This window comes from Meles meles, chromosome 1 (genome assembly GCF_922984935.1).
Source record: "Meles meles chromosome 1, mMelMel3.1 paternal haplotype, whole genome shotgun sequence".
Classification (NCBI taxonomy): Eukaryota; Metazoa; Chordata; class Mammalia; order Carnivora; family Mustelidae; genus Meles; species Meles meles.
In genome coordinates, this window is record NC_060066.1 from 17,152,230 (window position 1) to 17,175,557 (window position 23,328).

The 23,328-nt window shown below is 36.9% G+C and overlaps 1 protein-coding gene and 1 pseudogene across 1 annotated transcript in view; both read left to right on the top strand.

Annotated features, from left to right (window-relative positions):
* Positions 1-23,328, top strand: part of ATAD2 (ATPase family AAA domain containing 2) — a 66,620-nt gene that overhangs the window by 25,499 nt on the left and 17,793 nt on the right. The window contains exons 9-19 of the mRNA XM_046026038.1: positions 2,158-2,265; positions 4,183-4,291; positions 4,548-4,663; positions 10,441-10,615; positions 11,484-11,572; positions 17,704-17,863; positions 19,626-19,716; positions 20,395-20,709; positions 21,289-21,421; positions 21,764-21,950; positions 22,813-22,998. Coding sequence (XP_045881994.1) covers positions 2,158-2,265; positions 4,183-4,291; positions 4,548-4,663; positions 10,441-10,615; positions 11,484-11,572; positions 17,704-17,863; positions 19,626-19,716; positions 20,395-20,709; positions 21,289-21,421; positions 21,764-21,950; positions 22,813-22,998 — 1,669 coding nt within the window. The remainder of the gene's footprint in view (positions 1-2,157; positions 2,266-4,182; positions 4,292-4,547; positions 4,664-10,440; positions 10,616-11,483; positions 11,573-17,703; positions 17,864-19,625; positions 19,717-20,394; positions 20,710-21,288; positions 21,422-21,763; positions 21,951-22,812; positions 22,999-23,328) is intronic.
* LOC123954680 lies at positions 7,820-8,320 on the top strand (annotated as a pseudogene).

The window sequence follows — 23,328 nt, forward strand, 5'->3', positions numbered from 1 at the left end:
CTGACCGATAGAATGAGGAGGACAGGATCACCTATCTCACAGTATTGTGAAAATTAGATGAGTTAATGCATGTAAAGCATTTAAGATACTATCAGGCTTACGTTGAGTGCTGTATGCTTTTGTTATCTTGGTATATTTTAATTGCTTAAAAATCCTACCTTGCAACTTAAATGGAAAATTTGTCAGTCCACAGGTTTTGTTGTTTGCTTATAACTCTTTTGGCTCATGAAATTAACAACTGGGAATCACCAGTGTATATAGAATGGGGATTTTGGGAATAGAACGACAATGGTTTGAATTCTGATGCCATCATTATCTTATTCTTAAATTTTGAGCAAGTTGTTTAAGCTGTGAGCCAGCCACATTGGCCCCAACTCTAAATGAGCATGCCATATGTACTTGTCCAAAGTTTAAGATTAAATGAGATAATATGTCTACTAACTGGTACAAGGAGCACTTAATAATTGTTAGTCCTTTTTATTAATTGTGAAGTTGGTTTTAATTATGTGAATACATACTGAATTCACACACAGTTATGTGAATTATATGTTTACAAGTTAATCTTTTCATAATATTAACGGGAGTATTAAACAAATTTGTCTTTCATGTAAAATTGCAGACTTGTGCTTGATAGTTTTAGTTTCAGGCTCATCACAAAAACAGTCTTGGGCATGTTTGGGAGGTGAGTGGAGGATCATTTTCTCATTTATATCTGTTTTTCCATAACCCCATCCAAAGCCCTAAGGGCCATTTGTGTTTCAGAATTCAGGTTGGAGGGAAGGGTGGGGGAGTCACAAAGGTAATGTGCAACATTAACATCTCTAGGGCTGTCTGGGCCAGTAATGCCTAGTCAGATGTGTTCTATAGCAGAACATAGGAATAATCATAGTAAGTGGGACAAATAGTGACTGTGAATTGCCTTTTGACATGTCAGATTCTGGTACGTGAATAGTGGAAAAACTTATTTTCCGAGTACAAGATTCTGGACCCTCCGTTATGCAGATAATAGATTGTGAACGTTTTATATTTTTGGAAATAACTACTTACTGTGATAGTACTCTAACTCAGGAAAAGTGCTTGACTCTGACCAATAGAATGATTATTAAAGGTTTTCCCAGCTAGATTCTTTGTCTTTCCTCTGGGTCCTTTGCAACAATGCAAAGGTAGAAGTGATTTAAAATTTTTTTCAATATTTGTAGCGCTTGGCATCTTATTTCATCCTACCAACTAGCCTAAGAATTTGAATGTTATCAGTTGATTATATTCTTACCCTTTTTTGAAAGTGAGAAAATTAAGGCTTATATGGGTTAGGTAGCTCATCCACATTTTACACAGCTGTTAAGTGGCTATTGTGAATTTACAGTTGGTGATATGCTGTAGATAAAGGACATTGTATTTCTCACTGTTTCCTAGTATTTTTTTTATTTTTTTAATTAATTAATTTATTTTTTCAGCAAAACAGTATTCGTTGTTTTTGCACAACACCCAGTGCTCCATGCAATACGTGCCCTCCCTACTACCCACCACCTGGTTCCTCAACCTCCCACCCCCGCCCCTTCAAAACCCTCAGGTTGTTTTTCAGAGTCCATAGTCTCTCATGGTTTGCCTCCCCTTCCAGTTTCCCTCAACTCCCTCTCCTCTCCATCTCCCCATGTCCTCCATGTCATTTGTTATGCTCCACAACTTGATTCTTTCTGGTTTACATGAAAACTCTTGTGTTCTCCTTTTAAGGTTGACATTTCAAAATTCCCTTCCAAATGCGAAATTATATATAGTATAATATTGAAAATACTTTCTGAAATTAGTCCCAAAGAGTCTAATACCCTCTTTTTCCCACCTTTCTCTTTGAGGATAACTGATTTATATCAAGACTTAAGAAGTCATTCTGCCTGAACCATTCCTATCATAAAGAACATTTGATTATCAGCTCTACCCCAGCCTCCTGTCTATCTTTTTTTTTCCCTTCCTCTCAGTTATCCAGGACTTGTATTCTTCTCAAAAGATTCAACCAACAAAGCCTACGTGATGGGTTCAGCAAATGTATTAGTTTTAGGATAAACGTTTTTGGATCATTAGGTATTTCTGATGTTGGCATCTTACTCCTCTGTTTTTCCTGCTCCCCTTCCGTCATGATTTCAGTTTTCCTCTTTACTTTAGGCGAAGGCATGCAATCCACAGTAGTGACTCTACTTCATCTTCCTCTTCTGAAGACGAGCAGCACTTCGAAAGGCGAAGAAAAAGGAGCCGTAATAGAGCTATCAACAGGTAAGTGTCATACTGATGCCTTTTAAAACTACAAGCTATTTTTTCTTAAGTGGTGAGAAGGCTGAATAATTTGGGAATACATACAGCTTGACCAAATTTAAGAATTACGTAAGAGGTAAATGTATAAACCAAAATGCCATCTTTTTCTGAAATATCTGTATTTAAAACTAGTAATGGATTAGAACATATGTTTTCTTACACAACCAGGGTATAACTCAAAATGGTGCTTGGTACGCACTGATTTGAGGAAATAAACTTTTTATTTTATTTTATTTGTAACTCTTTATAGTATAAGTGCATTTGTAAGTTCATAGCAAGGATTATTCCCATTTTACAGATGTGGTTGAGTGAGTGAAAAATTCAGTGCTTGTATCCTAATAAAATAATATTTTTATAGAGTAGAAAACAGTGTTTGATGAAACAATTAGAACATAATAATTGAAGGGATATGCAGACCAACCATTCTTTGTATCCTAAGCTCTATTCTTTTATAACATTAGATCTGCCCTAATGTGGTAGTCACGGGTTACATGTGGCTATTTCAGCACTTGAAACGTAGCTGATCTGAATTGAGAAATACTATAAATTTTTGCAAAAAATATACTCTTGGATTTCAAAGACTTAGTACAAGAAAGAATGTAAAATATCCCAATTTTGTAAATATTTATTTTGCACATTGAAATGGTATGTTTTAGATAAAATATATTGTTAAAATTAGTTTTACTTTTTTGTTTAGTGTGTCTAAAACAAAATTTTAAATTACATTTTGACTTGTTTTTCATTTCCGTTGGCAGCAGTGAACTAAATCATCCACAACCTGTATTATTTAGACTACTTGAATTTTTCTTTGGCTTCATTCCTAGAAATGTGCATCGAATCCTATGCATTTTATAGCATGCAGTTACACTTCTGTTAAGAATTGTTTAAGAAATACCTTTTTAAGGGGTGCCTGGGAGGCTCAGTCTGTTAAGCAGGTGCCTTTGGCTCAGGTCATGATCTCAGGGTCCTGGGATTGAGCCCCGCATCAGGCTCTCTGCTAAACAGAGAGCCTGCTTCTCCCTCTCCCTCTGCCTGCTGTTCTGCCTATTTGTGCTCTCTATCTGTCAAATAAATAAAATCTTTAAAAAAAAAAAAAAACACCTTTTATGAAGCCACGGTTGAAAACGTGTCCATCTTAGATCACGGTGTGTCTCAGCCTCTAGCAAGAGCAGTTTGCATTCTCCATCTGTAAAACAAGCAGCTTCTAGGTGTGCTCTGCGTAATCTACCATAACTGTTTTTGAAAGTAGTTAGGAAAGCAGTGATTCATTCGTGCTTGAGAGGATAGATGTGGATCCAAATGCTTGGTGGACCGTGAGACTGTTTCGCTGACAGGTATTGTGGCAGAATTCTTGCAGGACTAGAGGCCCACTGCTTTGGTTTGCGTCCTGGATCTGCCACTTTGTGTGACTTTGAGCATTTTAGTTAACCTTTCTATGCCTCAGTTTTTTTTTTAAATAGGGGAACTAATAATGCCTCCTCCATAAGACCGTTGTGAGGACTTAATGAATTATTACATGTAAAGCCGCCTAAAACAGCCTGGAAAATAGCAAATACTTTGTATATGTTAAGCACAGTCAATATGAAGTATATTGATACAAACACGAATTACTTTATGCTGTTGTGGCGTCTTGAACACTGGTATTTCATTTGACTATAATATCTTTAATGATAAACTCCAGGGACAAATATTTCTAACATTGAAGTTCTCACCCTATATAAAGAAAATGAGGAAGTTGAAGTACATAGTTTCACAATGGCTGTGATTGAAATTTAACCTTTTTAAAATAATTTGAGGAAAATGTCCATATTTTAACATGGAATTTGGGGGAGAAAAGTGAACTAATGGGGTGGGTTTTTTTTAATCTTTTCTAAATAGGTGCCTCCCGCTGAATTTTCGGAAAGATGAATTAAAAGGAATTTATAAAGATAGAATGAAGATTGGAGCAAGTCTTGCAGATGTTGATCCAATGCAACTGGATTCTTCAGTGAGTTATACTACCTTGAATTGTATGCTTGAACACACAGACTGTGTGCTTCAGTTTAGTTTTAAAGTTAAATAAACCAATTTTCTAGAAATCGGAAACTTTACAGACTTTTTTTTTCTTTTTTTCAAATCTTCAGGCTGCAACTAAAATGCTGTTACTCATTTGACTGTGTATGGGTTGAGTACAGTTTAGGGATGGAATGGCATTTTAACTAACTCCAAATCTGAGAGTGTCCGTGTTTCCCTTCCATTGTCAGGTACGATTCGACAGCATCGGGGGCCTGTCTAGTCATATTGCAGCTCTGAAGGAGATGGTGGTGTTTCCATTACTTTATCCAGAAGTCTTTGAGAAATTCAAAATTCAACCTCCAAGGTAATTTTAATTGTACATTTTATTTCAGCCAAATTCTGGGCTATGCTGCTATTGTCCAGAAAGATAACACTTGTCTGTTGAATTTTTTTAGGCCTACAGTAATCTATTATGCTTTCCTGGGTACTTTGAATATTTTTACTTTCTTAAAGTTTAACTTGAAAAATGGTTTCAAAATTGATTCTCTATTAAAAGAAAAATAGTTTCCAAGGCTTTTCATACATTTTAGTGAAATTCTTCCCAGACGTATCCTTTACTTTTTTCTTTCACTTTTATACTTTAGTTTTAGATTTATACCAGAGTAATACATGTACATAATTTTTAAAGTCGCATTGCACTATAAGTCTTACAAAGGAAAAAATGATTGTAGTTCCTTCTCTACTCTTCCTCCTCCCACTTTCCAGAGCCAACTACTTTCATTCTTGTTTATCTGTTTAAATACATATTTAAATAATACGCTTATGCTGTAATTTTTGGTCTGTTTTAGAATCTCTGGACTTATAACATGAACAGGCTCTTTTGGTTTCCCTTATCTCCATACATATACATTTTTTCCCGTCCTCATATGCTCCTGGTAGCTTCTTTATGCACATATAAAATTGTTGAGTCAATTTTAAGTGTGTTCTTTGTGATTCTGTAAATATTTCTTACAGCTGAGCCATATATAGTATATTATGACTACATTTCTCTTTTCCAACCCTGCTCTTTCCCATCAGCTTTAATATTGTTTGCCTGTGGGTGGGCTTTTTTTGTTGTTGTTCTTTAGGGTTTTTGTAATTAGTTTTATATGTACTTGTCAGTTCATGCAGTAATAAAACTCTTCAGTACAGTTAAACATAACAAATAATTTATTGACTCCTCATTGTTCTAGGCACAACTAAGCTTTGGGACTTCTCATCATAATCAGTGGGATTTCCTTTATCTTTCAGGATTCCCTGCTTCCTGGAATCAACTAAGACTTTTTTTTTTTTTAAGATTTTTTTTTTCTTTTTTCTTTTTTTTAAGATTTTATTTATTTGACAGACAGAGATCAGAACTAGGCAGAGAGGCAGGCAGAGAGAGAGAGGGGGAAGCAGGCTCCCCACAGAGCAGAGAGCCTGATTCCACGCTCGATCCCAAGACCCTGGGGTCATGATCTGAGCCGAGGGCAGAGGTTTTAACCCACTGAGCCACCCAAGCCCCTGATTTTTTTTTTCTTAATTTTTAAGTAATCTTCACCCCTAACATGGGACTTGAACTCACATCCCCAAGATGCAGAGTCTCACCCTCCACTCACTGAGTCAGCCAGGTACCCCTAAGACTTTTTTTTTCAGCTGTGTTTTGATGGGGTATTCCAGCAATATCCTGAAAAAAAGAATGGAAGAGAGGTTATTTTTATTTTATTTTTGAGAATGGTCTTGGAACCACAGTCTGTTGATGTCTTTTCTCCCCTCCTGCTTTCATTGTGCTATGCCTCTACGGTATGGAAAAGTGTCCTTCGATTTCTAGGAAAGTTTTTTTGTATCACTTCTTCTGTAATTTTTCCACTCCATTTTTTCTTTTCCCTCAATTCATGTCAGTTGAATGTTGGACTTTCTAGATTAATCTACTTTTTTTCTTGTTTCCATCTCTTTTGATCTTTTTTCCTTAAGTGTCTAGTGGGGATTTCCTTTTAAGTGTCTAGTGATCCTTGGCTCTTTGTTACTATTTAAAGGTGAAGGTTTTGTTGGGTTTTTTTTTAAGATTTATTTATTTGAGACTAAAAGTGCGTATGCAGGCATGTATAGGGACAGAGGGAGAGGATCTCCAGCAGACTGCTGAGCACCCTCATGGTGCTTAATCTTACAATCCTGAGACAATAACCTGAGCCGAAATCAAGAGTCTGTCTCTCAACTGACTCAGCCACTCAGGCACCCCCAGAATGGAGCACGTTTTTAAAAGTTCACTTGTAGAGCTTGTTAATTTCTAGGCCTCACCTTAGGATGATGGTTGGGTGGTGATTCTTTTACCAGAAGTCCTCAAAGTCAGTATCTATACATGTTTTTCCCCACCAGAGACAAATCTTCCAGTTTTCTGTTTGAAGCTTATGAGTCTGGCTGCCAGCATTTTAGCAGTAGGCCTGAGAAAGGGTTAGTAGTCTACACTGTTCAGCATGGAGTTCTTAACTTACTTTCTGCAGCATCTCATCTTTTCTTGTACGGGCAAAAAAATTAGCCAAGCAATTTGCCTGCACAGAGTGGTAAAAGAAAGGGATGGTCTCACCGTTTTTTAATAATAATGTCTTATTCCATCCTCCTCAAACTTCAACCCAACCCTTCTCTCCTGCCTGGAGATATATTACCTCTAAATTTCAAGAGGTGTTTTGCAAATTAATTCTTTTTTTGTTTTTTTGTTTGTTTGTTTTCTTTTAGATTATTTATTTATTTATTTATTTGACAAAGATCACAAGTAGGCAGAGAGGCAAGCAGAGAGAGGAGGAAGCAGGCTCCCTGCTGAGCAGAGAGCCTGATGTGGGACTTGATCCCAGGACCCTGGGATCTTGACCTGAGCCAAAGGTAGAGGCTTTAACCCATTGAGCCACTCAGGCGCCCTCTTTGTTTGTTTTTTTAAGAGAGAGGGAGGTCTATGGAGGTCGCAGTGCAGAGGGAGAGGAAGAGAATCTTAAGCAGTCTCCTTGCCTAGCATGGAGCCTGACACCATCATTCTCACAACCCTGAGATCATGACCTGAGCCAAAATCAAGAGTCAGATAGATGCTTAACTGACTGAGACACCCAGGCACCCCACAAATTAGCTTTCTTATTGGGAGCTACTTTATTTTAGTTTTCATATCAACACACTTAGTCTTTTTCCTTTTTCTTGTAGTTTTTATACATTATTAACCCATTTTTAAACCCTACCCCCTGATTCTTTTTTCCTTACGAAACTTTTCTTCCTGAATCATCCTGTATGGAAACATTGATTTAAGTAAACTTTTTTTAAATTAGTAAGCTTTTTTCCTCTTTCCCATTATAAAAATTATGTACCATATACAGTTAAACATTGGTGAATTAAACCTTTTTTTAATGAGAAAGATACTAATATTAAATAAGAGCACTTGCTGCTTATGAGAAGTATTGGAAGTACCTAGTTAATTTAGTAAATTGGGTCTGGGGAGGGGAGACCTGTTATGACCCAGCCTTTCCCTCAGTTTTAGCTCTCTGCCCCTACTGTGTTTTCCCGCTGAGGTGGCAGAGCTGTCGGGAGGAGCATGAGTGGGCATTTCAAGGACCCAAGACTGTCTAAAGCCAAAGGAAAATGGGGGAAAATTTACCGTCCCCATTGCCACAAAGAGCAATTTATGACTTTGTTCTTTTCTTAAGCTCCCAGTCTGGCTTCATACTACATTTTGTGTGGGCTTTTATTCCTGAATCTTAGCTAACCTCCTTAGGCTAACCCTATTGGCCTTAAAAATATAGGGCAGTTGCATTGCCTATCTGTCTCCTCATTACTGTAGTGACTGGTTATTTGAGTACCTCTGTCCCCTCAAGTCCATTCATACAATCACAGGTAATTATGCTAAAAACAACAGCAGAAGAGATACCAAGAAGAGGCCATCCCAGCACTAAACAGAGCAATTCCTATTAGTGAAGTAAACCAAATGTTCTTCCTTGCAGCCCAAGAACTTTATGCCAAAAATTGAATAGTATGTAGACTAATACCAAGCATTTATTATAAGTTTTTGATGTAATTTGGCCATATTTTGTTTTTGTTTGTATGTTTGTTTTAAAGATTCTGTTTATTCATTGGAGAGAGAGAGCACAAGCAGGTGGAGTGACAGGCAGAGGGAGAAGCAGGCTCCCTGGGAGCAGAGTCTGATGTGAGGCACAATCCCAGGATGCTGGGATCATGACCTGAGCCGAAGGCAGATGCCCAACTGACTGAGCCACCCAGGCACCCCTTGTTTTTGTTTTTTAGAAATTTATTTATTTGAGGGAGAGTGAGTGAGAGTGGGACAGAGGGGCAGAGGGAGGGAGAGTCTTAAGCAGACTCCCCCCGAGCATAGAGCCTGACACAGGGCTCAGTCTTAGAACCCTGAGACCAAAACATGAGCTAAAACACTCAACCAACTGCGCCACCAAAACAGCCCTGTATTTTGACCCATTTACAATACCCAATATTGAAGTGTAAAAAACAAGTTGAACTGGGAGCCCGGAGATGGGCTCTCTGCTCGGCGGGGAACCGTTGCTTCCCACTCTCTCTGCCTGCCTCTCTGCCTACTTGTGATCTCTCTCTCTCTCTGTCAAATAAATAAAATCTTTAAAAAAAAAAAAAAGTTGAACTTCTCTTAAAGTTCCATTAATATTATAAATGTTCTCAAATTTTAGTTATTAATGGACAGAATAAAATATTGCAATACTGTAAAAAAAAATTAATTAGCAAATTTAAAAAGAAACAACTCTCCTAATTTTTTCTCATTTCCCTGTCCTTGTAACATATATTTCCCCTTATAATATCAAATATATAATTGTGTTAACCTACTGTTTTCATATGGTGTGTTTGTTTGTTTTTGAAAGATTTTGTTTATTTATTTGACAGACAGAGATCACAGGTAGGCAGAGAGAGAGGGGGAAGCAGGCTCCCCACTGAGCAGAGAGCCCAGTGCGGGACTCGATCCCAGGACCCTGGGATCATGACCTAAGTCGAAGGCAGAGGCTTTAACCCACTGAGCCACCCAGGCACCCCCATATGGTGTGTTTTTTAACAGTTTTATTTTTTCTATCTGCATTTGATCATGTCCATTTCTTGTTTTTTTAATATATTACTCTTTTAATAGATTTCATCTATTACGTGTGAGTTTTCCCCCACAATTCTTATTTTGTCATTTTTGCTTTTCTGGAATCTTCCTTAATGTTATTTTTCAAGAGCAGTTATATGATGATCTGAAATTGATTATTTCATGTTACTTTAGTAGCACTTAATCCCTGACATGTTCTATTTCTATATCCTTTTTACATTTCTAATAAGAATTATGAGTACAATCCATTTTGGGGGGAATTCTATCCAAAGAGCAATGAATAACTTTGGAAATATGTGAAAAACCATAGATTACCCCACTACAGTGATATCACCAAGACTGATTTCAAATTATTTACATTGTCCTAGTCCCTACCACTGAAACACCTATTTTTTTTTTTTTTAAGAATTTATTTGACAGAGAGTGAGAGAAGGAGAGAGAGCACAAGCAGGGGGAGTAGCAGAGGGAGAGGAGGAAGCAGGCTCCCGGCTGAGCAGGGAGCCCGATGCGGGACTCGATCCCAGGACCCTGAGCTCATGACCTAAGCCAAAGGCAGAGGCTTAACCCACTGAGCCACCCAGGTCCCCCCACCTATTATTTCTTTAAGCTCTCTTCTTTTATCTTTCTTTTCTATTCATTCCCATCATGTTTTCATACAAAACTTCTGGTACTATGTTACTGGCACTGAAACCAAGAGTTGTAGGTAAAATCTGCTATTCTTTCCCCTGATAATGTTACAAAAGTAAACTATAAAGCCTGTTTAAGCCTGACTTCTGTGCAAGGTAAATAATATAATGAGCATGATGAGTGAATAAAAGAAAGTATGTTTCAAATAAAGGGTGTTATTAATTTCAATTTTGTAGTATTGATATTTTCAGGTTTTAAATTGTGCTCTGTGGATTGAAGCAACATTTCATTTGCCTTACTTTTTTATTCACTAATTAACTGCATTCATGAAATTGATTTCTAATTTTGTTTAGTCTGCTTTCTAATGTAATACTAAAATAATGCTTATTCTGTTATAGAGGTTGTTTGTTTTATGGTCCACCTGGAACTGGAAAAACTCTGGTTGCTAGAGCACTTGCCAATGAGTGCAGTCAAGGGGATAAGAGAGTAGCATTCTTCATGAGGAAAGGTGCTGATTGTCTGAGTAAATGGGTAGGAGAGTCTGAAAGACAGCTACGATTATTATTTGATCAGGTATGATATTAAAATTTATTTACCTATGTAGACCTATAATCAATGTAAATGTAAGTATGTGAGGATTTGATAAGTCTTGTATTTCATCATATTTCATAGAAATAAACTCAGAAGAATTAGATCAAATATATACTCTATGGATTATTTTCCTTTGTATGTCAAGATAATACTGACCTATGATGAACAGTTCTATAGGAAAAAGACAAAGAAATGATTGAATCTTAAGTTCTTTGGAGTCTTAAGTCTTATATCTAGAGAGAGTTTCAGTCTCTCTTAGCATAGTGAGATGTCTCAGTATGTGAGCTGAAGATTAGTTCTGCCCTAGAGACTTTCAGTTTCATATCCCAGATTGTATCGATAGCACATTGTGAGATAATACATTCTGATCTACTGAGGCATATTGCTGCAAATGCTCTTAAATCTTTTTATATAGCTCACTGAGTTTCTTCGACTTTATTGAAGCAGACTTAAAAAAAAAAACAATGGCATCTTGCTTAATGTTTTCCCATCCTGACCTGGAAGAAGGCTATATCATTGTCTTCTGGTCTTTGTTTTGTTTTAACACTTGGTCTTGAATAGATCATTTTATGTGTCCCAATAACTATAGCTATATGAAACCTGAGGTATGTGGTCAGGGGAGTATGTATTTTGAATATCTCCAATTGAGAATGCAAGTAAAATTAAATTATATATATTATATTTTAGTTTGGATTCTTAAAATCTGGTTCTGGGATTTACATTTAGCTTTATGGATTATAAATAAATTCTACAAGCAAGTTGGAATGAAAGTGTATTAAAATGGCTCATATTAAGTCTATATATTTGAAGTTATTCATGATAACATGCAACCACTGGACCTGTTTTCTAGGCTTATCAGATGCGCCCATCCATTATTTTTTTTGATGAAATTGATGGTCTGGCTCCAGTACGATCAAGCAGGCAAGATCAGATTCACAGGTAAACTTTGCTTGATGGCACCTCTGCCTTTCTTCCTGTTTTCTGAGCTATATTGATGTTGCATGAGGAGTAGAATGTTAAACGGTGAAAGATACTCTACAAAGCAATAGTTTCCTTATTTTGGTAGACCCTAATATATAGTACAAAAAGATAAAATAGACCATTTCTGCATGGCAAGGTTTTCACAAGCACAGTATCAAAATATTCATTTAGTTCATGATGCAGGTTTAGTTCATGATACAAACCTAAAAGCCCATGGGCCAGTGAGGTGTAAAGCAAATGAAATAAGTGAGACAGGCCAATAGTGAGAGTAGGGCCACGGCTGAGAATGTGGCCGAGCATCTAATCATAAGTCATTTTTAGCTCCAACCTTTAACTGAAGTGCAGAAGCTGACTCAGACTTGAAAAATGAATTTGTTCTCTTTCTTAAATGTTAGTTCAAATTTTTGTGTTAAGTATCTTTTAAATGTTGCCAGCTAATTAAGGTTTTTTAAGACACTGCCTTAGCCAAACAATATATGTCTTTGCATATGACTACTAGTTGGAGATTGAAAGATTGGGTCAACTTTTTCATTTTCAGGATGGGAAAATTGCACCTCCCCTGTGATAAGCTGGCTGTCCCAGTGGGGCCCTTGTCCTCAGCGCCCCAGCCTCAACTTGAATCTAAACTACTTTTAATCCTAGTTCTTCAGTTTTTCAGAATTTCTTTTCAGCTGGTCTCATGTATTATCTGTAACTGCTTAATTAATTTGGGATGCCCTAAAGCAGATGTTTGAATGCCTTCATATATGCCAGTATTGCATTGTCTTTTTATTGTAAATAATATAAAGAGGAGCAAGACATAGTAATGTGAGTGATAGATAGGTTTTTATTTTTCTAATACCTATTTACTGTAGTCTCATGGCCTTCTTTGACTTGATGCTACACAGTTTCATTTGTTGCTGTTAGTAAATTAAAATGTTAAATACTATGATAAAAATTGTGTCTGTAATACCCTACCAGTAATCATACAGACTTTTTATACATGGCACATGTCGGCATCATCAGCCATGCTGCATTCATTGTGTTGAACTAATTGAGTGCTTACTGTGTTCTGCAACAGTTCTATAAGGAATTGGAGAAATTTTAGCAACAAAAATTATAGCGCAGTTTGGGAAGCACATTCTATCTCAAATACATACATATGTTTTTTATTTGAAGGATAGTTGACATACAATGTTGTTAGTTTAAGGTGTGAAACTTAGTGATTCCGCAATTCTATACATTAAGCTATGCTCATACTGGGGTAAGTGTAGTTACCATCTGTCACCATACAACACCATTACAGTACTGACTATATTCCCCATGCTGTACTTTTCATCCTTGTGATGCATTTTATAACTGTAAGTTTGTGCCACTTGATCTTCTTCACCCATTTTGCTCGTCATCCAACTCCCTTCCTTCTGGCAATTACCAGTTTGTTCTCTATGTTTACGGTTTCATTTCTGTGGGTTTTTGTTTGTTTTGTTTTTAGATTCTACGTATAACTGAAATCATATGGTATTTGTCTTTATCTGACATTTCTCTTAGTATAACATCCTTTTGGTCAGTCTATGTTGTTGTAAATGGCAAGATCCCATTATTTTTTGTGGCCGAGTAATATTCCCTTGTATACATATATAGCACATCTTTACCTATCCCTCATCTATTGATGGACAGCTAGGTTGCTTCCGTATCTTGGCTATTGTAAACAATGATTTATTAAACAGAGGTACATATACATTTTTTAACTAGTGGGGGTTTTTTGGGGGGGGCAGTAAGTAACCAATAGTGGAATTATTAGATTAAATGGGGGGATTGGTATTTTTATTTTTTAACTTTTTGAGGAACCTCTGTACTATTTTCCATAGTGGCTGTACCGACTTACATTCCCAGCGACAGTTCTTGAGGGTTTTCTTTTCTCCACATCATTGCCAACACTTAATATTTCTTGTCTTTTGATATTAGCCATTCTGACAGGTATAAAATGATATCTCATTGTGGTTTTGATTTGCATTTCCCTGATGATTAGTGATGTTGACTCTTTTCCTGTGTGACTATCTATATGTCTTCTTTGGAAAAATGTCCTTTCAAAGAATGTGCTCTTCCCATTTTTTAATCAGATTATTTGAGGGTTTTTTGTGTTGTGTTGTAAAAGTTCTTTATATATTTTTGATACTAACAACTTTTTGGATATATCATTTGGAAATATCTTCTATTCAGTAGGTTGCCTTTTTGTTTTGTTGATAGCTTCCTTTGCTTTGCAAAAGCATTTTATTTTGGTGTATTCCCAGAAGTTTAACTTTGCTTTGGTTTCTTTTGCCTAAGGAGACACATCTAGAAAAATGTTGCAAAGGCTGACATCCAATATATTACTTCCTATGTTTTCTTTAAGGAGTTTTATGGTTTCTGGTCTCAAATTTAGGTCTTTATTCCGTTTTGAGTTTATTTTTGTGAATGGTGAAAGAAAGTGGTCCAATTTCAAAGATTGCCAGAGCAGTCCTGAGAAAGAGCAAAGATTTTGCTCTTTTACAGAGCACAGTCCCAGGTTTCAAAATGTGCTACAAAGCTATGGTAATCAGAACAGTATGGCACTGGCACAAAAATAGATGAACAGGATAGAGAGCCCAGAAGTAAATCTGCGCTACAGGGTCAATTACTCTGTGACAAATGAGGCAAGAATATGCAATGAGGACATTGTGTGTAAGACTATAGGATAGACAGTCTCTTCCATAAATGGTATTGGGAAAACCAGGTGGTTACGCTTTATGAGGCTGAGCACTACCTACTGTGCTAACGAGGCACCTGGTGGCTACGTTAAAAAAATATATGTGTATATATATTTTTATTTATTTATGGGAAAATATATATATATATGGGAAACTTGGTGTGCAAGTTTGGGGGGGGGGTTGTTTTTTAAAGATTTTATTTATTTATTTGAGAAAGAGGATGAGAGAGGGGAGAGTCAGATGGAGAGGCAGACTCCCTGTTGAGCAGGGAGCCCAATGCAGGACATGATCCCAGGACTCCAGGATCATGACCTGACCCAAAAGTATTCACTTAACCAACTGAGCTATCCAGGCACCCTGTTTTTTGTTGTTTTTTTTTTTTAACCGAAGACTTAAACAATCTGAGCATAAACATTTTTGTTAAATAAGAATTTTTAAAAGTTACATGATTAGGGACGCCTGGGTGGCTCGGCAGATTGGGCCTCTGCCTTTGGCTCAGGTCATGTTTTCAGTCCTGGAATCGAGCCCCTCATCGGGCTCTCTGCTCAGCGGGGAACCTGCTTCCCCCTCTCTCTGTCTGCCTCTCTGCCTACTTGTGATCTCTCTCTCTCTGTCTGCCTCTCTGCCTACTTGTGATCTCTCTCTCTCTGTCAAATAAATAAAATCTTTAAAATAAATAAATAAATAAAAGTTACATAATTAAACTGTATTTTTTATTTGTTAGTAATAATACCAGTCAGATAATGCAAATAAGCAAACTTGTGAATGCCTTAGAATATATGATTTTTAGCCTAAGAGAAAGAGGATTAAATATAAAATAAGTTACATTAAAACCTTAAAATCTTTACTTTGAATTGGGAGTATAAGTATGAACTCACAATGAATTTTTTGAAGAAAAAATAGTTTCTAGTTCTGGACACTTTAAAAGGCCTAGAAGCTTTTACAATCCAGTAGCAATTCGTACCCCTGGTACCCAAAATGTGGTTTCTAAATACTACAGCCCTTAAGAGGGATGGTAGATAATGGAAATAAGTCTGGAAATAAGACAAGCCTGGAATATCATGTAATGCCTGGAAGCAAGGAGGCAATCAAAAACTACCGGGGTCGGGCGCCTGGGTGGCCCAGTGGGTTAAGCCGCTGCCTTTGGCTCAGGTCATGATCTCAGGGTCCTGGGATCGAGTCCCGCATCGGGCTCTTTGTCGGCAGGGAGTCTGCTTCCCTCTCTCTCTCTCTGCCTGCCTCTCTGTCTACTTGTGATCTCTCTCTGTCAAATGAATAAATGAAAATCTTTAAAAAAAAAAAACAAAAACTACCGGGGTCACATCAAAATGACATAGTCAAAAAATTTTGAAGGAGTTTCATGAACCAAGACGGGATAATTTGAGCATCAAAAAGAATGACTGAAACAGAGTGAATAGCATCAAATACATAAAAACTGTCAGTTTTTAATGATTTTTTAAAAATAAAAACCTAATTGGTCACTCCAGAGGATGCTTAAAATAGTGACTCACTACTCTGAAAATTGATAAAGAAAATGAATCAAGCATTTCTTTTTCCTATCCTGTTACTATGATTCAGGCCATGATTCAGAGTAATTTAGTAATTAATGGAGTAACATTATTCTTTATAGGAGAGCCATAGTTTATAAATGCAAGGAAAATTTTTGAAATAGAAAATTACCATTTTGCAAATAGTGGATCTAGGCCTGTGGTTTTCAACTGGTAGTGGATTTTGCCTCTTCGCCCTCACATGGGTCAAATGTCTGGAGACATTTTTAATTGTCACAAATTAGAGGAGGTGGGTAAGGACCACAGGTGCTGTTAAACATCCTACAGTGCAGAGGACAGCTCTGTACAACAAAGAGTTACCTAACCCAAATGTTAATATGTGCCAAGATTAAGAAACCCTGATCTAAGCAATCAGCGGCTATAAAAACAAGTAATAAGATTGATAGTGAAGTTTATGATGAATGTAGTAAACTGGTAACAACTCACTTAAACCCAGTTTGCTAATCTTAAAGGGAAAACTGGCATTATGTGCCTCCTGCACATACAATAGCAAGTACATGGTATGTTCCTACGATATATGCTATCCCAAGTAGTTCAGCCTGCATCTGTTAAGCTTCTAGATCTTAATTGCCAGTTCATACAAAATATGAAAGATAGAGGACAGGTTAAATGACCCTATTAGGAGGCAAGCAGCCCAATCCAGAATATGGGAAGAAAATTTTAAAAGCAAATGACCCAGTTTCTTCAACAAATACATGGCATAAAAGAATAAAAAGGAAGATCCAATGGAAATTCTTGATTTGAGGGACATTTGACCAAGTGTAGTACATGGGTCTTGGCTTAAAAAAATCAAATGTGAAAAGATATTCTGAAACGATCAGGAAAATTAAATATTAGGTGATATTAAGGGATTATTGCCATTTCCATTGGTATCCTAGTACTGTGGAGTTCTGCAGTCCTTATCCCAGAAATAAATACATTATTTAATATGAAATGTGTACAGATTAAATGAAGTGTGTGAAGTTTTTGGGTTTTCTTCCTCAAAGAACTGTTGGATTACGTTAGAAAAAAGGACACTGATAATTGTTGAAAGTGGGTGATGAAGGGATGCCTGGCTGGCTGAGTTGGAAGAGCACATGACTCTTGATTTCAAGGTCGTAAGTTCGAGCCCCATGTTGGGTGTTGAGATTTAAATAAACTTAAAAAAAAAAAAAAGGGGCGTCTGGGTGACTCAGTGGGTTAAAACCTCTGCCTTTGGCTCAGGTCATGGTCCCAGGGACTTGGGATCAAGCCCTGCATCAAGCTCTCTGCTTAGCGGGGAGCCTGCTTCCCCCTCTCTCTCTGCCTGCCTCTCTGCCTACTTGTGATCTCTGTCTGTCAAATAAATAAGTAAAATCTTTAAAAAAAAAAAAAAAAGGAAAGAAAGTGGGTAATGGAAGATGTGGAGATTGTTTTATTCTCTATCCATAATTAAAATGTAACGTTCTATTTTTATGATTTATGTATATTTCATTTTATTTGGGGGTTCTTTGATAATGTATACACAATGGAGTATTTTTTACATAAAGTTTGTCCAGTATTTTTTTTTTATATTGTATCCTTTTTGGGTGACTTTCATGTTCCTATGTGAAGTTATGCTTCACAAAATGTCTTACAGAACCCATTTGTGGCATTCTAAAAGCCATTTATGTTTTTCATTGATTATAATCTCTGTATGCCATTTAGTGTGTTATTTTACAGTTTTTAATCTATTGGAAGTAATGACATGCTCTGAGAAAATTTGTTCACATGTTTAATCTATTAAATCTTAGCAAAAGAAGAAATAACACATTCAGCATCATATGTTTAATCTCTGCTCTCTTATTTTTACATTTAGTTCCATTGTTTCCACGCTGCTAGCACTTATGGATGGATTGGACAGCAGAGGAGAAATCGTGGTCATTGGTGCGACCAACAGACTGGATTCTATTGATCCTGCTTTGCGAAGGCCTGGTCGCTTTGACAGAGAATTCCTTTTCAGCCTACCTGACAAAGATGTAGGAATTTAACATTATTCAGATTTTGACAGAATGTGTTGTCCATTTTATGGACAAATCTTGGCACAGTGAAAATTTGAAAATTGAGTTTTGTATATTCTGAAGCAAAAGTCATAAGTGATTAACATCCAAATAAATATCTGTGTGTTCTTGGGGAGGCATTATTTTATTTAAAGAAAAGAACTTGGATTTTTTTAATTCTTTTTTTTTTAAATAAAATAATGCCTTCCCAAAGAATACTCTTAAAATTTTCTCAATTTGAGGGGCACCTGGGTGGCTCAGTCAACGAAGCATCTAACTCTTGATTTCGGCTCAGGTCATGATCTCAGGGTTGCGAGATCGAGCCCTGCAGCGCATTTCATGCTCAGGGCAGAGTCAGCTTGAGATTCTCCCATCCCCTTTCTGCCCCTTCCCCTACTCATGGGCTCTCACTCTTTCTCAAATCAATCCATCAGTCTTTTAAAAAATTCTCAATTTGAGCGTGGCCTTTGGTTGTTACCATACAACTTTATTTTGCTTAAGAACATTTGGCCTGGGGCGCCTGGGTGGCTCAGTGGTTTAGGCCGCTGCCTTCGGCTCGGGTCATGGTCTCAGGGTCCTGGGATCGAGTCCCGCATCGGGCTCTCTGCTCGGCAGGGAGTCTGCTTCCCTCTCACTCTCTCTGCCTGCCTCTCTGCCTACTTGTGATCTCTCTCTGTCAAATAAATAAATAAAATCTTAAAAAAAAAAACATTTGGCCTAATGAATCAGCCAATTTATTAGCATTGACTTTTTCATGGGTACTACCATATGATCCTACGGAGTTATTTTAAAGCTGCTTAATATTTTGGGCGCCTGGGTGGCTCAGTTGGTTAAGCAACTGCCTTTGGCTCAGGTCATGATACTGGAGTCCCAGGATTGAGTCCCACCTCAGGCTCCCTGCTAGACAGGGACTCTGCTTCTCCCTCTGACCTCTCTCTTCTCATGCTCTCTCTCTCTCATTCTCTCTCTCTCTCAAATAAAATCTTTTTTTTTTTTTTTTTTAAAGCTGCTTAATCTTTTGAGAACCAAGCAGGAAAATATGAGTAGAGCTGCCAGTGCTCTAAAGAACAATTCTCGGGGCACCTGGGTAGCTCGGCTGGTTAAGCATCCAACTCAATTTCAGCTCAGATCATGAGATCAGGCTCTGCCCTCAGCAGGGAGTCTGCTTCTCTCCCTCAGCCCCTCTCCCCACGGGTGCTCTCTCTCTCTCTCTGGAATAAATAAGTAAATCTTTTAAAAAGCATAATTTTTAATGCGTACCAGAATGAAGACTAGTCCCATCATTATTTAATTTGTCTCATACACATTTATGGTGACTAGAACTTGAGCACTATAAATGCAAATATTCTTTAACATAAACTCCTTAAATGCTTACAAATAACATCATCTTTTCATTTTTAGTCTTTCATATTTTTTATTATAATAGGTATTGATTTCTTTATGATTTTAGATAAAATTATTTTAAACTGAAGTTATTCAGATCTGAATAGCACCTTATTTTAAAAGTTAAATTATTCGGGACGCCTGGGTGGCTCAGTGGGTTAAGCCGCTGCCTTTGGCTCAGGTCATGATCTCAGGGTCCTGGGATCGAGTCCCGCATCGGGCTCTCTCTCAGCAGGGAGCCTGCTTCCCTCTCTCTCTCTCTGCCTGCCTCTCTATCTACTTGTGATCTCTCTCTGTCAAATAAATAAATAAAATATTTAAAAAAAAAAAATAAAAGTTAAATTATTCTTCTTCGTAGGCTCGAAAAGAAATTCTTAAGATTCACACAAGAGATTGGAATCCTAAACCACTGGACATATTTCTAGAAGAACTAGCAGAAAACTGTGTTGGTAAACATTGCTTTACGCATTAAAAGATAAAATGCATGCGTTTCAGAGATGAAACAAGTTGTAGCCTTGCATCATTATGTTTAAAGAAATACAGGTTATGTTTGTTTCTAATCTCTTACTTGTGGCATGTTTTCTTCTTAAAAAATCCGGGATATTAAATAGAGATATTTGATGAATTGGCTGTTGCAGAATTTGAAAGCCAAGTTAAACAGTAATAATAATAATAACAGCCATCTTTTGCTCCTCACATTTTTCTAGTCATTCTGTTCAGCATTCTACATATATTATTTCAAGAAATTCTCACATCTGTCCTGTGAAGTAGGTAGCATTATCCCTATGTAGATGTAGAAATGGCTGAGAGAGCATAAATTTTCCTCCAAAGATCATACATGTAGTAAATGATAAACTGGAATTTCACCCTAGTCTGTCTGATTTTAAAACTCTTGTTCTTGAATGCTTTGTGTATTTAGTGTTTGTACATTTCACTTGCAAAAGTTGCTAGATTTGTTGACGGTTATTACTACCATTGTAAGTTCACTGGGTGAAAGAGAAATGTTAGCCTTATTCTAAGTATTTTTCCAGTATATTGCTAGGTGGAGTTTTAATTTTCTTTTAACCATGGTCGTGCTAATAGGGTGATGATTTACATTTAAAAATTTTTTTGGTTGCCTTGGATAGGATACTGCGGTGCAGATATTAAGTCGATCTGCTCTGAGGCTGCTTTATGTGCTCTGCGTCGACGCTACCCGCAGATCTATACTACTAGTGAGAAACTACAGCTGGATCTCTCGTCAATTAACATCTCCGCTAAGGACTTTGAGGTAGCCATGCAGAAGATGATACCAGCTGCCCAGAGAGCTGTGACGTCACCTGGGCAGGCACTGTCCACTGTTGTGAAACCACTCCTGCAAAGCACCGTTCACAAGATCTTAGAAGCTCTGCACAGAGTATTTCCACATGCAGAAATCAAAGCAAATAAAGCACTGGACTCAGGTATGTAACTTGATTGACCGTTTAAAGTTAGCTTTCATAATCAGTAAAGCTAAATGTTTTACACCCCGAAGTGTGTCTTCACAAAAGAGCCTCTTCAGGGCACCTGCGTGACATGGTCAGTTGAGCATCTGACTCTTGGTTGCAGCTGAGGTCCGATCTTGCCATGGGTCTTGGGATCAAGGCCTGTGTCGGGCTCTGCACACTCAGCACGGAGTCAGCTTGAGTTTCTCCCTCTGCATCTACCCGCTGCTCACATGCATGCTCTCTTTTTTTTCTCCCTCTCAAAATAAGTAAATAAATCTTTTAAAAATAATAATAAAAAGAGCCTCTTGAAAGGAATTTAGTCATGTTTTGCCTGGGTAGTTGAAGGAAATTTACTTCACAGATTGCCCTCAATTAAATCTGTTTTAAGTTTGAAATGGCATTTTTATATTTATTTCTTATTCATGTCTATACAGATATTTTATATTCTTAAATTTTCTTATACATTTCACGTATATTGATTTGTTAATAACTAAAACATTACATAAACTTTGCAATCCAGAAAAGTTACTAATGCACAATTCTTCTGTTTTATAGATATTTCATGTCCTCTGCTAGAAAGTGATTTGGCATACAGTGATGATGAAGTTCCATCTGTGTATGAGAATGGCCTTTCTCAAAAATCCTTAAATAAGGCAAAAGAAAATTTTAATTTTCTTCATTTGAATAGGTATATTTCCCCTGCAAATGAATGTATATAGCTTTTTGGTGTATAAATTCCCTAAAACTAAAAGGTGGTGACTGAATAAAAGATACTAGCTGATCTTTTTTTAAGTTAAAATATCAAACATTTTTATCATCACAGTTGTCACTGTAGTAGAAATTTCACTGAATAAAGTAATCCTAAAATCTGTGAAGCTTAATATTTTCCAGAAACCATGTGAACCATGTTGTTATGGATTAACAAGCTGCATAGTCAAAAAATTTTTACCTTAAGAGAGTTAAAAGTGGGTAATTTGGGAGGAAAAATTTAAATTTTTGCTTTTTCTGAAATACAGCTACTTTCTTTCAGAAATGCGTGTTATCAACCTATGTCTTTTCGACCAAGAATACTGATAGTGGGAGAACCAGGCTTTGGGCAAGGTTCTCATTTGGCACCAGCTGTCATCCATGCTTTGGAAAAATTTGCAGTATATACATTAGACATTCCTGTTCTTTTTGGAGTCAGTGCTACATCTCCTGAAGAAACATGTGCTCAGGTAAATTCATTGTTGCCCAGACAAATAACCTGTAAGAACAGTCTTCCAGAGACACAATCTAGAATTGCTTTACCCTTTTTGAACTGGGTTTTCTTGTCGTTCTGATTTCTGCCTCCAGGTTTATGAAATAGAACTGTAGGGGCACTTGGGTGGCTCAGTGGGTTAAGCCTCTGCCTTCGGCTTGGATCGTTGTCTTAGGGTCCTGAGATCGAGCCCCGCATCAGGCTCTCTGCTCAGCGGGGAGCCTGCTTCCCTCTCTCTCTCTCTGCCTGCCTCTCTGCTTACTTGTGATCTGTCTGTCAAATAAATAAAATCTTTAAAAAAAAAAAAGAAAAAAAGAATTGTAGGTAATGGCCTACTCACTAAAGAGTATGGATTTAAATCACGTTTCCACCATTTAATGTCTGTGTAACCTTAGGGAAGCTGTTAGATCTCTGCCTTGTTTTCCTCTTGTACAAACTGGAGGTAATAATAGTACCCTTGTGTGGCTGATGTGAGAATTAAGTGAATAAAGTACTTAAAATAGTAACTGCTATGTGGTGTATACTCAGATTTTCCACTGTTTCTGTTTTTGCTATTTTCCTGGTTTTTAAATGTAGACGTTTTATATTTTTATATTTAACACAAATCTTCTAAACTGATTGAGATATTTTCTTTCTAATTGCTTGAAGCAACCATGTTTTCCTAAAAATGAGACTTTTACAAAACACTTAAACATAAGATTATGAGACTAGGGAAGCATTTTAAAAACTTGAGCGTTTTGTATTATAATTCTAGGAAGTTAAACATTGTTCCAGACTAATAAAGCAAGCATTACTAATATACTGACTTTAACTAAATATAATTTATTTCCCTCTACTAGATGATTCGTGAAGCTAAGAGAACAGCACCAAGTATAATATATGTTCCTCATATCCACTTGTGGTGGGAAATAGTTGGACCAACACTCAAAGCCACGTTCACTACATTGTTACAGAACATTCCTTCATTCGCTCCAGTTTTACTACTTGCAACTTCTGACAAACCCCATTCTGCTCTGCCGGAAGAGGTAATCTGAGGGGGAAAAATCACTATACTTTAAAAAGAGATTTATTAAAAATTTATTGTAAAAATTTCAAGTTTACAGAGGTGAATAATAGGATGTGGAAAAGTTTTTTTATCGGAAAAGTCATGTTAACTATCTGGTATAAAGATTTGTTGGGCAGGATGGTATGTATGTGTGTGTATGTGTATAGTAGGGCTACATTATAATTTTTTTTCTCTTACAAAAATAGGAGTTATTTGTTGTATACTATTTTGCAATTTGCTGTCTATGTGCATCTATCTATATATAATGTATTTTTTGAGACACAGTCTCATTCCTTTTAAAAGCAACATG